Source organism: Colletotrichum destructivum, chromosome 9 (assembly GCF_034447905.1).
Source record: "Colletotrichum destructivum chromosome 9, complete sequence".
NCBI lineage: Eukaryota > Fungi > Ascomycota > Sordariomycetes > Glomerellales > Glomerellaceae > Colletotrichum > Colletotrichum destructivum.
This window is the reverse complement of record NC_085904.1, coordinates 2,206,653-2,221,776: the sequence shown is the minus strand read 5'-3', so window position 1 is coordinate 2,221,776 and position 15,124 is coordinate 2,206,653. Positions and strand designations below refer to the sequence as shown.

Sequence of the window (15,124 nt, the reverse complement as noted above, 5' to 3'; positions counted from 1 at the left end):
GCGCAGCGTGGGCATGGGGCATGGGGCATATGGCATGGCATTGACGGATAAGGGTGCGGGTCGGGGGGTATGGAAAGCGTCCTTGATTGCTGTTGTATGCAGGCGGTCAGGTTAAGGTCGGTGGTAACTACCCGTTGTGAGGTCGTTGCTATTTGTTGTCGATGCCGGGATCGTCTTGGTGGGCGACTTGTCACGGGACGCAGGCGGCAATGACGACAACGACAGGAGCATCATTGTTGTCATCATCGCTGTCGGAGGCTACCAAAGGATCCTGCTGCGACTTTGTGTTGTATGTTATCTCGGCGTATGTGATTTGTTCCAGTGAGATTGCGCCCCTAGCGAAGATCCCCACGGAAGCGGGATGACGCCGGACGGAAAGTTGTTCAAAGGGAGGGGGCGGCCTTGCCTTGACCTTGGCCTGACCGACTATCCGGTCGACCGCAACCGATTCTTGTGACTGTACACAGCCGAAAAAGGGAAGGATGTGAGGGGGAGTGGTTGACGGATGGGGAGGGACATCAAGAGGGATAGGGCTGAGCTGTCCTAGGTGGGCGAGGTGAGAAGTAAGACATTGGCATTGCCGTTCGGGTTGGCGGCGTTGTGGTTTGGCATGTCTGGCGTCCGGGCTCTCTCGTCCATGTTCCAAGAGCTCTATCAGATGTCCCCGACTGCGCCGTCAAGGTAAGCCACGTCCGACAGGCGTCTTCTCCATTGCTTTTGCATCTCTCTCGAAGGAGAATGATACATGCTGCGAGGCGATCACATCTAAGAGGCAGTGTACGTAGGCGTCCGGGGGTCCGGATGGGGTAGGGGGTATCGCGAGAGAAGAGACTGCGGAGAGGGTATACCGATACCTGGCAGGCAGCTTGGTTGCATGTTGCCAGAGGGCAGATGTTGCATTGCAGGTCTTGGTCGGGCTGAGTTTAGGTGTGATGGGAGTGTTACGTGCCTGGACTGACGTCTTGCCGGCCAGACGCGTGCCATGCATGAGGCCCCGCGGACTGCGAGGATGCCCGGTGCAGCTCCAGATTACGCTGTACTGTTTTAGGAGAGACGTTCGACGGCCACACGTGACACCCCAGCTATTAAGTAAGCGGCCGTCCCACGAGATTATGTAATAATGAGCACGGGCTTCGGTGGCCCGAGCTCAGCGGCTCGGTGGTCGTTGCGATCTTATCGCGGGACGTCGGCTGTGCGGATCTTATGCCCCCGAGATCGGAGCGGCCCAGCTCCGCTGTGCGGGAAAAAGAGAGTCATGGTGGAGCTTTCTGCGTCAAGGCTTGTCAAAAATTTGAAGCTATCGCAGGGGTTATTTGGGCGAGCTCCAGGGCTGTGTCGACAAGTACATCCATCACTGACATGCTCTGGGATACGACTCTGAAGTCGTGACTGAGACTTTCGGTCTCCTCTTTGGCTCTTCGGCGTGAGCGGAGAGCGCCCCTCCGTGTATCGTCGATAGAGAAGGTGTTTGCTCTCTTAACCCAATCTATCACCGCGAGGCACACGATGGGCTGTGTTCCGACTTCGATCTCTCGAGAGGTTTTTTTTTTTTTTTTGAACCAATTAGATCTGATGTCGTTCATGCCATGGGCCACATTGATAGAGACGCATCGAGCAACAATAGACGAATTTACCACCACTGAGCGTGACACTCTCGTCCTTTCGAGGTCTGAGAACAACTACTACATCAGATGCTGTTTCGTCTGTTATTTCTTCCCCGCATGAAGCTCTGTCAACTTGTGGGGAAGAGATGCAAAGAGCAGGGCGCAAGTCAGAAAAAGTGACTGAGAGAGCACAAACCTATACGGGTGTCATTAGCCCTTCCAATCAAACTCGTTATTGCCGTCCGGTTATACTTGCAATCTCGGATTAGCATTGGTCCGCAAACAGTAGAATGGGCCAAGTTTCGGTCACATGCGCCTCTTCTGAGACATGAGGTGCTAAATCATGCAGAATAAGACTTTTGCTGCAGAAGATTTGCGTGTTGGTCCTTGCTAATGCATCCAGCGGCCCAAGGACGACCTTCTTCCCAGATGCTTCAACCAAAACAAAATCAGAGAGAGAGGGGGGGGAATGTCGCAAAACTGGTATTCTAGCTCGGCGCCCGAACCAAGCTACAAGCCGATATAGGATCAAAAAGGACTCATCAGACCCAAAAGCCAAGAACACAATAGAGCAGAGGCCGAGTAGAGGTCCGAGACGGGAAGGGGACCCCCCTAACCTAGCCAGGGCTGATACTATCCATCCATCCCATTAGTCGTTCTACTTACACCTCGCAACCTCTTGGGCCAGCAAAGGGTGGCAGATGCCACTAAGGACACCCGCAGAAACAAAGCTGCTACGGTACCTCTACCTTAGTATCTCTGGTAGCTTCGCCCACCCCGCCCACACCGGTCCCCGGAAGTAAAGTGCACACCTGTGACGATCTCGGCTCGGCTGTCCTTCCGCTTGCTGTTGCTGCACTGCTGCTTGACTCTTGTTTGACTCTTATTTTCTCTTGCCTTGGACAGGTTTCAATTGCAACCAGCCGTCTTCCACCTCCTTCCTCTCCCAAGCGGTTTGCCATTTAGCTTTTTGCAAACTTCCCCTCATCTTCCTCCTCCCCTCCCTCCACCGACCGAACACTCTCTAGTAATTAGTTTCGCGATCGTCAGCATCTTGTCGTAGCTTGGCTTTTTAGAAGCGCCTCCACGTACGTTATTTTCCTGCACTCTTGACACAAACACCTGCAGCCAGCCAACACAAGTTCCGAAAGCCAGTCATCTTCGTTGCATCTCTACTACTGCCGCCGCCGCCGCCTCCGCCGCCACTACCCGGTCTTAGTAGCCGCGGCTCTGACTGTTGTCTCCCCCGCCCGCCACCGACCGACCGAAAAGCCGAAAAGACCCTTCATATTCGCGCGCGACCTCCGCTACTAGGAAAACCCCGTCATCATGAACGCTGCTCGTTTCCTCCGCCGTCCCGCGACTTTCGCTCTCCGGCCGTCCTTCGTCGTCCCCCAGTCCAGCTTCTCCGCCGCCCCCGCGTCCTTCATCGCTGCCCGCACCATGGCCTCCGCCGTCCAGAAGATCAAGGTCAAGAACCCCGTCGTCGAGCTCGACGGCGACGAGATGACCCGTATCATCTGGCAGACCATCAAGGACAAGTTCATCCACCCCTACCTCGACATCGACCTCAAGTACTACGACCTTGGCCTGCCTTACCGCGACGAGACCAACGACAAGGTTACCCTCGACGCCGCCGAGGCCATCAAGAAGTACTCGGTCGGTGTCAAGTGCGCTACCATCACCCCCGATGAGGCCCGTGTTGAGGAGTTCAAGCTCAAGCAGAGTAAGTTTCTACTACTTTTCTCACCATCCGCTTGGGGGTTCTGTCGCGTGGTGGAATTCCTGTAATCCCCCTTTTTTTACGGCTTTGAACACTCCTGTCTCATCTCGCCCCCCGCACTTCGGGAGGCGGGCACTGAAACCTGCATTAAGCTTCCTACGTGAGCATTGCATTGTTGCTGTCATTAGATCCCAGCTTCTTTCCCCCTTAGAGCCGCAACCGGCCCTCCTCCCAAAAGCCAACCTCCCAAAAGACAACAAGAACTAGACTGACTCGATGGCTTCTCCTTCCCTTCACGATAGTGTGGCTCTCGCCCAACGGTACCATTCGCAACCACCTCGGCGGCACCGTCTTCCGCGAGCCCATCGTCATCCCCCGTATCCCGCGCTTGGTGCCCGGCTGGAAGAAGCCCATTATCATCGGCCGCCACGCGTTCGGCGACCAGTACCGCGCCAAAGACGCCGTTCTCCCCGGTCCCGGAACCCTCAAGATGGTCTACACCCCTGAGGGTGGCGAGCCCCAGGAGATCGAGGTCTACAAGTTCAAGGAGGGCGGCGGCGTCGCTCAGACCCAGTACAACACGGACGAGTCCATCACCGGCTTTGCCCATGCCTCCTTCAAGCTGGCCCTTACCAAGAAGCTGCCCCTGTACATGAGCACCAAGAACACCATCCTCAAGAAGTACGATGGCCGCTTCAAGGACATCTTCCAGGACCTCTACGAGGCCCAGTACAAGGCCGAGTTCGAGGCCGCCGGCATCTGGTACGAGCACCGCCTCATTGACGACATGGTTGCGCAGATGATCAAGAGCTCTGGTGGCTACATCATGGCTCTCAAGAGTGAGTCACTCCCCCTACTTTCCCTGCATTTCATTGCTCCAGAAGTTACGACTTACATGCCGCGCCAGACTACGACGGCGACGTCCAGTCCGACATTGTCGCCCAGGGATTCGGCTCCCTTGGCCTCATGACGTCGGTTCTCATCACCCCCGATGGCAAGACCTTCGAGTCCGAGGCCGCCCACGGCACCGTCACGCGCCACTTCCGCGAGCACCAGAAGGGCAAGGAGACGTCGACCAACCCCATCGCCTCCATCTTCGCCTGGACCCGCGGTCTTATCCAGCGCGGCAAGCTCGACAACACCCCCGAGGTCGTCGCTTTCGCCGAGTCCCTCGAGAAGGCCTGCATCGACACCGTCGATGTTGACGGCATCATGACCAAGGACCTTGCCCTCGCCTGCGGCAAGTCCGCCCGCGAGGACTACGTCACCACCAACGAATACCTCAACGCCGTCGAGCGCCGCATGAAGAACATTCTCAAGGAGAAGTTGTAGAGTGCTGTTCCCTCCTCCCACCTCCATTCTGCTCAATCGCATCGAGAGCGAAAACATAACAACACACATACCAACATACCGGAGGTTTAGGATTCGGCCTTCCTACTAGGATAGACAGACCCCTGAAATGTAGAAAAACCAAAACGACGGTAGAATATGGAGAGGTCCAATGGATTGTTCGAGAACACCGCTGTATCTATGGGATCGCGATCTTTCCCTTTTTCTTCCCTTTTTTTTTGCATTTACAATGCGGCAGCAACAGCGGGCGCGGCGATGGCGGCGGCAGCAGCAGCATGACCATACACATCTCTGTTTCTATCTTTTCGGTGTCGTCCCTTCCGGAATTCTTTTAGTTAACTTGATATCACACAAAATCGTCCCGGCACCATACCTGTCAAAGAAGAAAAGGACAAAAAAAAAGGGCTGTGGGGGGCAGACGGACAGAGCTGCGAGAGAAAAGCAACAGACTTTGGAATGGGGCCACCTGTGAATGGGAGCCGCCAGTTCAATGATAAATATCAAAGCTAAATCTACCCACGTGAAAGAGAAGAGGGCCCTCGATGACACGACCGAAAAGAGCATCTTGCAATGTGGGCAGGCGAAAAAGAAAAGTGCGTCATTGCTTGTCCCTAGTTTTTACCCCTTCCGAATCTGAATCTGATGAAGAATCTCCGTTGCGCCGTTTCCGTGAGCTCCGTCCCAGACTCTCTCACCTACGTACATGCTCGTAAGCCCCCTGCCATTCGAAAAAGGAGAAAAAAAGAAACCACCATCATTGTATGATGTACTGTACAAGTCTAGAAAAAAAAAGAATAAAAAGCGGTCAGGCTGAGTTCTTTCTCAGCCGTGCACAACGGGCCTCTCGCCACAAGATACATATGTATCCGTCGGCCAAGCACATGCAGCCATTAGTCGTCTCTATCGCGCGTAGACTCGCTCTTACGGCCCCTCTTGGTGACCGTAGGGGTTCCGAAGTCGGCGCCCTCGCTCTTACGCTTCTTCTTGGTCGGTCGGCTGCTCGAGCCCCTGGGTCGGTATCCCTCGTCCTCATCCCTGCCGGCCCGCTTTCTCTTGCCACGTCCGGTGGCCGGCGTTGCGAAGCTGAGACCGTCCGAGTCCTCGTCCTCCATGCTGTGATCGTAGCTGTCGGCATCACGACGCAAAGCGGCAGCCCGTTCGGCGGCGGCGGCGGCCTTTTCCGCCGCTCGCTGCGCGGCTTTCTCGGCCCGCACAGCTGCGAGAGAGGCGCGCTTTCCGCCTCGGGATCGGCCACCGCGGGTCGATTCGCCCCTGTGCGCGCCGCCACGTCGCTTGCGGCCATCGGTCTGGGGTGTCTCGACGGCCTCGTCGTCAGCAGGAGCGGCATTCTCGGCATCCTGCAGGAACGTTTTAGGTGCATGCTTGCGCAGCCAGTTGTACACGCTCGTGGGATTCTTCATGGCGATGCTCTGAGATAGAGCATGGGGGTTGGTCTCCGGAAGGGGAGCGTTCGTGCGAGCGGCGGGAGCCAGCGTCGGGAGGAGATTATCAGGGTCGATGCGTCTATCAACATCGTGGATGTAGTCATCGATGTCGTCAGGCGTCAAGAAGGACGGCGGATCAGGCTCGCCAGAGAACGGCTCCATGTCGGCCACAACAGTAGGGTATTGCTCCTTTGCTTGGGAGTAGGTGTAGTGCGGGACCTCGTTAACGAGAGTCTTCAACGATTTTGTTGGTTCATCGGGATTCGGTTCTACATCGGCGTCAAGAGGGGGGAACGCGGACTCTTCAGGGGTGTCCTGGGCGAGGTGAAATCGTTTGTCGTGGGGGATCTGAGCTGAGGAATTCATATCCAGCAGCAAATCGAGAATGCGACTAGTACAGATGGAGAAAAAAATCAAGAGTGTCAACGCGCCGCACAGTCATTGTCGAAGGGGCCGTTCATTGATAGACTTAAGGTGGACTCACTCGTTCTCGATGGCGATGCGCTTGGCCGTTGCGAGAGCATGGGACTCTTGACGATGCAAGTCCTCGCAGTCGTGCATCTTCCGGTCGAACGTGATGCGCATCTTGCGGTACTTCTTCTTCCATGACTTGTAAGTCGCCTTGCCCTCTACCGTCCTGGCATCGTCGGTGTCATAGCCCTCGGCCTTGACCTCGCGGCTCGTGATGGTGCCGTTGGCGTCGCTCATCGCGGATGGCATGGGGCGCAGGCAATGGGGAGGGGTTCTTTGTGATAGTCGAAATGAGGTAGTCAATCGCGAATTGGAGATGGCATTGATTGATTGATGATTATCGGTAGGAAGGCGCGGTGGTTTTAAGCGTTCTAATGGGAATGTCGGTGATTTCCTACCACTGACGGTTGAGAAGGTTTGCTGCTGTTGTTGTTGATGATATTTAGAGCTGACTAGGAGTTTGGGGGAGCGAGATGCTGCACACGGGGATTCCACGGGCACGCGGATGCAGGGCGACGACGAGGCTGCGATGGCACGTTCCTGGCCACTTCTCACCAGGGGAAGCGTCAACAATAGAGCCACACAGGGGGGTCCCTATAAGCTAGCTCACATCGATTCCTGAGGGTGCGTTTAGCGAAAATTGTGGAGTGTGGTTATCACATCTCAAAACTCTCCAATTCTTCGCCTTCACCTCAAGTGCCCAAGAAAGGTGGAAAATCAGCTGAACAAACGGTTTTTTTTTCCCGACTCCCCTCCCCCAAACCTGCGTCTTGTCCCCGGTTGCATGTTCCGCTTCTTCAAAACTTTACGAATGGCCGAAAACGCAGCAAAGAGACTCAAGATGTCGCCCGTTACCATTGGCACCCACAATGGCCACTTCCACGCCGATGAGGCCCTGGCCGTGCATATGCTGCGCAAGCTGCCCACCTACCACGACTCCCAGCTGATCCGTACGCGCGATCCCAAGCTCCTCGAGACCTGCCATACCGTCGTCGATGTCGGCGGCGAGTACGACGACGCCAAGAAGCGCTACGACCACCACCAGCGCGGCTTCACCACCACTTTCCCCGGCAAGAACACCAAGCTGTCGAGTGCCGGCCTCGTCTTCATGCACTTCGGCAAGGCCATCATCGCCCAGAAGCTCAGTGAGGGCGCGGAGCAGGCTGTCGCCGAGGACAGCGCCGAGGTCGAGCTGCTGTACAAAAAGCTGTACGAGAGCTTCGTTGAGGCCCTGGACGCCCACGACAACGGCATCTCCGTCTACGACCCCAAGGCCGTCGCCGCTGCGGGTCTCGAGAAGCGCTTCAGCGAGGGTGGCTTCACCCTCGGCTCCGTCGTCGGCCGCCTGAACCCCAACTGGAACGACCCGGTGCCTTCGGACCCCGCCGAGGCGCAGAAGCTCGAGGATGAGCGCTTCGTCAAGGCGAGCCGCCGCATCGGCGAGGAGTTCGACGCCGACCTTGATTATTACGCCAAGGCGTGGCTGCCCGCCCGCGCCGTCGTGCAGGCCGCCTTCGAGAAGCGCACGCAGTACGACCCCGAGGGCCGTGTGTTGGTGCTCGAGGGCCAGAGCGCCCCCTGGAAGGACCATCTGTACTCGCTCGAGGAGGGCAAACCCTCGGTCGTGTACGTCCTGTACCCCGAGAAGCCCGCGCCCGATGCCAAGTGGCGAGTGCAGGCGGTACCCGTCACCAAGGACTCGTTCGAGAGCCGCAAGCCGCTGCCCGAGGCGTGGCGCGGATTCAGAGACGAGGAGCTGGACGGCATCTCTGGCATCCCCGGCGGCGTCTTCGTCCACGCAGCGGGCTTCATTGGTGGAAACAAGACCTTCGAGGGCGCCAAGGACATGGCGATCAAGGCGCTGAGTCTGTAAGAATGTGGGCATCCAGAGGGACGGGTCACTGGGAGGAAGGATATTGGAACATGGGACGGCGTATGGCATCAAAAACGTAAAAAAAGTGGCTTATTGCTCATCAATACAATGGTTTCCTATCACGCCAATGGGCTCGATTGCTCAATGCTATGAAGAGCGTCGTGGTCCTCGGCTTATTGGCTCTCCCTCTCTCTCTCCATACCACGGTGAAAAAACCGAGTTCTGGTCTTTCGCTAATGTGATGCCGGCACATCGATGCAACTTGAACGGTTCGATGGCAAACCCGCATGCGTCCTGGGAAAGCCACCTCCCATTGTCTCGTGCGGTCACATGTGACAGCCGTCAGCAACGCGCTCAACGCCCCAATGAGCGGCTGAAGAGGTCGATTGAAGTACAGCAGTCGGGCGGGGCATTGCGCGGACGATTAAGACGAAGGGAGTCTCAATTTTGATTGCTTCCATGTGCCCGTCTCTTTCATCCTTGTCCTTCAGTCCAAAATACATGTACGGGAAAGGTTCAGTCTTCGTAGCAGTGCCGCGTATCGCGGAAAGGAACATGCACGGTATGCGGCGCCGATAGGGCGCTCGCAGTCCGCCTTTCCACATCCATCACAGAGAAGCCGAGAGACGTCGAGTCTCATCTCCATTTAACAACCGGTTGTGCTTGATTCCCACCCGGTCCCAACGCCTAGGAGTCCCACGAAAAAGATTCAACACACAGCATCATAACATCGTAGTAAAAGTCCGGCCCCAACAAACACCCAATTTGCCTCCGGGGAGTTACAACAACACCCGTACGAAACTTATGGAAGGAAGAAGAGAGCAGACCAGGTGGACGGAAGGTCGCCCGACAGCCTCCCTCTTCATCTTCGGATAGGAATGCTCTCCGTCTTGGCGGTTCCGTCGACAGGCGAGTTGTTCCCCTTGTCTTTGTGTTCGACCTCCTCGGCGCTGGTCTCCCGGTTGAGGAAGCTCGCCTCCTTCACGGGGCTGCCGGCGTGAGCACCGCCGGGGATGCTGCCGTGGTGCTTGTTGCCGTTAAGGGAGGAGGACGAGTTGTTGACGGGGCTCGAAAGATGGGGGATGTCCTCGGGAACGGGGTGCTGGGAGCCGACGGCGCCCGTGTCAACGCTGTCGCCCTTGCCGGCCTTGGACATGGCATAGTCGCCCGAGTCGAAGTACTTGCGGTCCTTCAGGTGCTTGGCGAAGTGGTCGGAACGAGAGGGAAGCTTGCCGTAGAGGCGGAAGAGACGCTGTTCCTCGGGCGAGAGAGACTGAAACGGTGGATAGAGTCAGTGAATGGGGGATCGGTCATTGCGAGGAAGGGCAAGTGGTGCTGCGAGGCGCGATGCCATCGTGGGCTTCACAGCCAAGGTGGGGCATTGGGTAGCGAGAGGCTGGCTGGTGGGTGTTCACGTACCGAGACGTCAATCTTGTTCTTCTGAAGAGGGTTCATTGTGTCGGCGCGTATCGCACTTGAGCTTGATGGTTTCTGTTCCTTGGATGCTCAAGAATCCGGCGATGGTTCGAGACGACGTGACAGTAAAATAAAAAGAAGGCGGGAGAGGAGGGACGTTGTAGGCGAGATAGACAGACAGAGTGGGATGCGGTGCGGTGCGACTGTGACGGGAGTTGGAGGTGCAGGTGGGATGTAAGGCGGCGTCTTAGTGGTTTTTAGCGGGCCCCCTTTCGTTTTGGGGAGAGGGGAACGGAACAGTGAAGTCAGGCCGGGCCCAGAGCCAGAGGGGGGACGCTGGCTGTGTAGGGGCCTAGGTGGAGGGCAGTTACCACCCGGCGCGGGTGATGGAGGGCGGGTCATAGCAAGCGGCACGAGTACGTACTTGGCGCTTGTACCGCTGTACCGGGGGCCAAGTTTAGAGAACTGCCTCTAGGTACCTGCCTAAGTAGGCACGTGGTAGGTAGCGAGCGGAATGCAGAGGTGTCGTCCAAGGAGCTTTAGGTGTTTTCAGTCGCAAGGTATAGTGCTGGGTTCAATTGAGATCAGATACAAGCCTGACTAATGACCGACAACAAAGGTTGCAGGTGTCAAGACATAGAGACGGTCCAAAGCTGAGGAAATGTGTTTATGTAAATTGGGGAACAGGGCATCCGTAGTTCATGCAATTGGGTTCGGCATGGAGGGGTGGATGTGGATGTGGATGTGGATGTGGGTGACTTGTGAGTTGTGACTACTATGGTAGGCATTGTGGCAGTCAATTTTTCAACCACGGCCACAACGAAGCAGTGCATGGGCAGAATGAACAGGGGAAAACCATTGAAGAAGAAGAACAAAAGAGAGAGAGAGAGAAAGGGGACCAGGTAGCAGAAGCGAGCATGAGGGTTGCATGAATGTTTACACGCAGTTTATGCTATTACCGGCGATGATTCGCCTTATGCAGTAAGTAGATGGACCTGTCGTAGTCAAACTAGCTTCACTCTGCAGCGCAATGCCTTGTTGTGCCAGTACATCCGACTTGATTTGCTCCAACCTCTAGCAGACCGACGGGGTCTCGATGACACACAAACAACGGGGCAGTGACTTCTATGCTACACGTGAGGTGTTCGTACTTTGGGTATTGCATCCTTGGAACAACCGAGAGGACCCCCTGTCATGATATGCCGGAGTTCAGAGTCCAGAGTCCAGAGTCCCTTCAGCGACACGCCATGGTTCACCTTGCGAGCCCCGTCGCCTCTTGCTGTCCGTCCATTTCTGTCCATCTCAGTTTCTCTGCGCCCGTCTCTGATTCCCTCCCTCTCTGCCCATCTACACTCACGGACACGCAGGACCTCATCGGTGAGACGCCAGCCCAGCCCAATCACCCGTCTGCGCTTCTCCCGACCAATGCAGCATCCCGGCACCAGCGACGCGTCTCCACCACGAACTGCGTAACCGTTGCCGATGACACACCGTGCCGTCCTACCGGAAAGCCCCCAGCTGCTCACTTGACCTCTTGGCCCCCGGTCCCCTTGTGGAAGGGATGGCCTACGATGTACAAGGCAAGTTTTCTCTGGGGCTCACCGCGGCATTCATCGACATACCGGTAGTATGTAAGCACAAATGGTACTGTAGGTCCCAACGCTGCCATTCGGAGGATACGACGCACATCTTGGACCGGCTCCTCGCTAGCCCCCGTCGAGACACACAAGATTCCAAGAACAACCGGCTGATTGTCCTGAACTTCCCTGGCGATCTTCGAGGTCTCAACTGACTGCATTGCCATCAGATCGGCCATTATCAGTGCTCAACCGCCGCCATCTCCTCTGGTGCCGTCCGTGGTACCTGCGGCCGTCCTGCGCCGCGCGAACTTGGGAGACATCACCCGCGACCGGTTCCAAGTCCTCATACCTTGGCGACCTCCTCCTACCCTACCCAGTACCCATCCCGAATCCCGATACCTTAACAGCCTTTTTGGCTGGCCAACGATAAGGAGGGATGGTCCCTAGCGTCTGATACGACATCCAGAGAGAGGAGTGACTAAGGTGACGTAAAGCTGCTATCCCTGCCGTGCCGCAGTGGAGGAGCGAGCAACGACCGGTCGACCGCGTGCAATTCTCGACACACCAACTCTTGTCTCGAAAGTTTGGAGCTGTCTGGGCCCAGCACTGTCTTTCTCTCTCTCTGGTCACGTCTCCCCGCATTCCGCCTCCAACGTCGTGTCGGCCGCCGTCTTTCTTGCCTCCCTTCACACCACCCAATACCTCTCAGAAACCAGACAGCCATCATCCGTATCGCCCGTCGCCGTCGCCAAGGCCATCCCATGAGACCGGAGGCCACATCCCCCAAGATCCCCCAGCCGCGAAGGTAACCGTGGCTCGTTGGAGGTCGGAGGGCGACTTCTGCAACCCGCCCTTCCAACAATGGCTTCATCTACCGGAGCACAACCGCATCCCATCATACGATCCCGCGTGATTTAGTACGACACGGTCGATGACAGCCGTCAACTACCCCCCCTTGTTGGCTGCACTGGGCACATACGCTTGGCCAAAGGGCGCTAGCCGCTCTCATAAGGTTTCCCGCTCTGGTCCCCCAGGGTCGCCTGCATACGCATGCTGCCATCTCGTCACCGATTGTGCCGTTCCCGTCTCGTCTGGCCTCAAACAGATGGGCACGGAGCCGAGGATGCTTTCGGAGAGTTTTTGTTGTTTTGTTGTATGGCATCCAACGACTGGAGCTCCTCCCGGTCGCGGTTCCATTCTTCCTGGATTCATACCCCGCCTATTTGCCTTTGCTGCCCTGCATGTTCAAGTGTCAAACATGAATCGCTGGACGTCAACGCACCGTGAGCTTTGATGGTGGTTGGTCATTGCGAGGACAAGATGATTCTGTCGCAGCAATTGACTTCCATCAGTTGATTAATTATTTGCAGCATCAAGCATCATCTGGCCTAGACCATATAGAAGAGAACGCCGATTCAAGAGGAAGAAGTGGTCCCATTCACCCATTACATACATCACACCATGACCTAGATCAATATCTGCTTCTCCTTCTTCAACTGCCCGACAAACTCGACCGGGACCTTGAGCGTCTGCGCTACAACTTCAGGCGGTGTGAGAGCTAGCCATTGGGCCAGAGAAATGTCTACTACCCTGTCCGACTTGTACAGTTCTATCCATACCAGGTCCTCCGTGTCGGAGGTATTCTCGATGTAATGCCTGCGCAACAAATTAGAACAAATGGTTCGTTGTAGTGCACACTGCGTGAATACGAACGCCGAGTTATCCGGAGCGACGAAGGTGTCGCCCGCCGCTAAGTCAAAGGTCCTCGCCGCCGAGCTTCCGATGAAGACAGTCGCCCTGGCCGTCCCCTTGTGAAAGTAGAGCCACTCCTCAGCATTGGGATGCCAGTGCAGCTCTCGTAGGCCCCCAGGCTTTAGCGTGACAAACGTGGCTGCAATCGTCTTGCTGATCGGGAAGTTGGTCGAATCGATCTTTCTGAACTCGCCGCCGTTGCCGGGGACCACCTCGGGCGGGTGCTCGAATGTGCGATACACGAACGAGCTGTTGCCCGAGAGGTACTGGTCCGGACTGACTGTCACGTTGGTGGTAGCCACCGTCCCATTGAGAATGTACGGGTTCGTGGTCGGCAGCTTGTCAAAAACGGAGCGGTCGACTCCAAAGTTCCTGGCCAGGATGTCTCTCGGGGTGCGGGCCAGCCAGTCGACAATGTTGAAGGTGGTACTGTTTACAAGAGTCAGCTGGGTCTTCTGCTCAGCGTCCCGCCGGTTTCGACCACGCACCCGATCTTGTCGAAGTCGGCCTCGTCAAAGGCGAGGAGATACTCGTTCTCGTCGTCGACTCCCTGGATGTAGTGAGCGGCCCCCTTGGGGAAGTACCTACCGCCTGAGTCAGAGACGAAGCAGAGCAGGCCCTTTTTTCGAGACACTCACCAGATGTCACCGTAGTTGAGCTTTTCGACCTGGCTCTTGCCGTCCTCACCGACCGCCCCGATGATAACGCTCCCGGAATATACAATACCCCATTCGGCGACTTTGTGCCAGTGTAGCTCTCGAATGGCGCCCTTCTTGAGATGTTGCTGGGCGGCCGCGATGTCGTGGCTCTGGGGCAGGTCCTGGATGACCTGCTCGCGCACCCAGCCCCCGTTGAGGATGCGGGTCTTGGAGTCCGAGAACCTCCATTTCAAGTTTGGCACAACGCCGTTGTCGGTCGGCTGCTGGCCGAGGTTGTCGGGGTTGTCCCTGTCGACCTGATTGTTGGTGCCGCCTGGAGAGTCTTGTTAGTCGACGTGTGTAAGTGCAATGGAAGGACTGAGAGACGACGCACCGAGGATTGGACCTCCCTTGCCGTTGGCGTCGATGGGTTGGCCGATGTTGAACTGGGCGTCTCTCCTCACATTCTGGGGCACGGCGGTTGTGCCGGCTACAGAGACAAAGAGGCCGAGGACTGAAGCCTGAAGGGGTCTCATGGTTGCAGTCGATAATGAGTAGAGACGAAGAGTGTGAGATGCCCACAGCAGAGACAAAGGGGTGACCAACGTACGTCTTCGAACATGATTTTATACTTCTTGTCAGACGCAGGTTGACGGCTTTCCTCGCGCGTTCGCCATCAGCCCCTCAACTTCTCTGGCGATGGCGAAATCTCCTTCGGTGTCCCCTTCGAAATGATGACCAGCAACGTCGAGGTTGCACCTGCGGAAGCAACGGTTTCCAATGACGACATTGACTGTCCGGCGGTGCTCTCACCATCCGGTCGTTCTATGGACCTGGGGCCAGGACTACGGGCAAACACCTCTCCAGCATCTGTCCCGTCACGAAGCCCGCAGCGAATGAGCTGAAAGTGATCGACCGTCGTTGGCTTTGAATCGAGCTCACCGGTAGTCTCGACCCCGGCTATTCGACATATGTCCGAAAATAACGACATCGCTCGAGAAAGCGTGGGGTGGGATGGTCCGGAGGCTGCGCGTGCCGCCGATCCCTTCCCATTAGCCTAGTGGGCTGGTTTTTTTCGAAGCTTACTTTGACAAGATGGATTACCGTAATCTCTTTTCAATCCTTGTCTTGCCACGGATATTGGGCTTGCCCATGTCCATCAAAGAAGTGCTTGAACTGTTGATTACATGTGCTTGGGCGTTCATCTCGTGACAGGAGATGATGTGTTAACCTCACGTGAATAGTCAAGACGGCCTACGAAAGAGTTCAGCT

The 15,124-nt window shown here is 56.4% G+C and overlaps 6 protein-coding genes across 6 annotated transcripts; 3 read left to right on the top strand and 3 right to left on the bottom strand.

The window, feature by feature from the left end:
* The first annotated feature begins 2,274 nt into the window (after nucleotides 1-2,274).
* Nucleotides 2,275-5,920, top strand: CDEST_13794 (Putative isocitrate dehydrogenase NADP-dependent, isocitrate/isopropylmalate dehydrogenase). Its single transcript, XM_062929950.1, has 4 exons — nucleotides 2,275-2,692; nucleotides 2,760-3,330; nucleotides 3,630-4,166; nucleotides 4,235-5,920. Exons 2-4 carry the CDS (start codon nucleotides 2,934-2,936, stop codon nucleotides 4,657-4,659), a joined length of 1,359 nt encoding a protein of 452 aa, XP_062786001.1. The 5' UTR covers nucleotides 2,275-2,692; nucleotides 2,760-2,933; the 3' UTR covers nucleotides 4,660-5,920.
* Nucleotides 5,406-7,097, bottom strand: CDEST_13793 (Putative INO80 complex subunit 3 protein). Its single transcript, XM_062929949.1, has 2 exons — nucleotides 6,607-7,097; nucleotides 5,406-6,513 (listed from the first exon to the last, which is right to left on the bottom strand). The coding sequence occupies exons 1-2, from the start codon at nucleotides 6,840-6,842 to the stop codon at nucleotides 5,568-5,570; spliced, it is 1,182 nt and encodes a 393-aa protein (XP_062786000.1). The 5' UTR covers nucleotides 6,843-7,097; the 3' UTR covers nucleotides 5,406-5,567.
* A 229-nt stretch (nucleotides 7,098-7,326) lies between these two features.
* Nucleotides 7,327-8,470, top strand: CDEST_13792 (Putative metal-dependent protein hydrolase). The gene has a single exon (XM_062929948.1). The coding sequence runs from the start codon at nucleotides 7,378-7,380 to the stop codon at nucleotides 8,464-8,466; it is 1,089 nt and encodes a 362-aa protein (XP_062785999.1). The 5' UTR covers nucleotides 7,327-7,377; the 3' UTR covers nucleotides 8,467-8,470.
* Nucleotide 8,471: 1 nt separating this feature from the next.
* Nucleotides 8,472-10,088, bottom strand: CDEST_13791 (Putative endosulphine). The gene is made up of 2 exons (XM_062929947.1): nucleotides 9,886-10,088; nucleotides 8,472-9,739 (listed from the first exon to the last, which is right to left on the bottom strand). Exons 1-2 carry the CDS (start codon nucleotides 9,919-9,921, stop codon nucleotides 9,329-9,331), a joined length of 447 nt encoding a protein of 148 aa, XP_062785998.1. The 5' UTR covers nucleotides 9,922-10,088; the 3' UTR covers nucleotides 8,472-9,328.
* A 2,305-nt stretch (nucleotides 10,089-12,393) lies between these two features.
* On the top strand, nucleotides 12,394-12,756 carry CDEST_13790 (uncharacterized protein; the record flags this gene model as incomplete). The annotated part of the gene is made up of 1 exon (XM_062929946.1): nucleotides 12,394-12,756. The coding sequence occupies one exon, from the start codon at nucleotides 12,394-12,396 to the stop codon at nucleotides 12,754-12,756; it is 363 nt and encodes a 120-aa protein (XP_062785997.1).
* A 172-nt stretch (nucleotides 12,757-12,928) lies between these two features.
* CDEST_13789 (Putative rmlC-like cupin domain superfamily, rmlC-like jelly roll protein) lies at nucleotides 12,929-14,997 on the bottom strand (the record flags this gene model as incomplete). Its single annotated transcript, XM_062929945.1, has 4 exons — nucleotides 14,247-14,997; nucleotides 13,853-14,186; nucleotides 13,703-13,798; nucleotides 12,929-13,643 (listed from the first exon to the last, which is right to left on the bottom strand). The coding sequence occupies exons 1-4, from the start codon at nucleotides 14,386-14,388 to the stop codon at nucleotides 12,929-12,931; spliced, it is 1,287 nt and encodes a 428-aa protein (XP_062785996.1). The 5' UTR covers nucleotides 14,389-14,997.
* Between the last annotated feature and the right edge of the window lie 127 nt (nucleotides 14,998-15,124).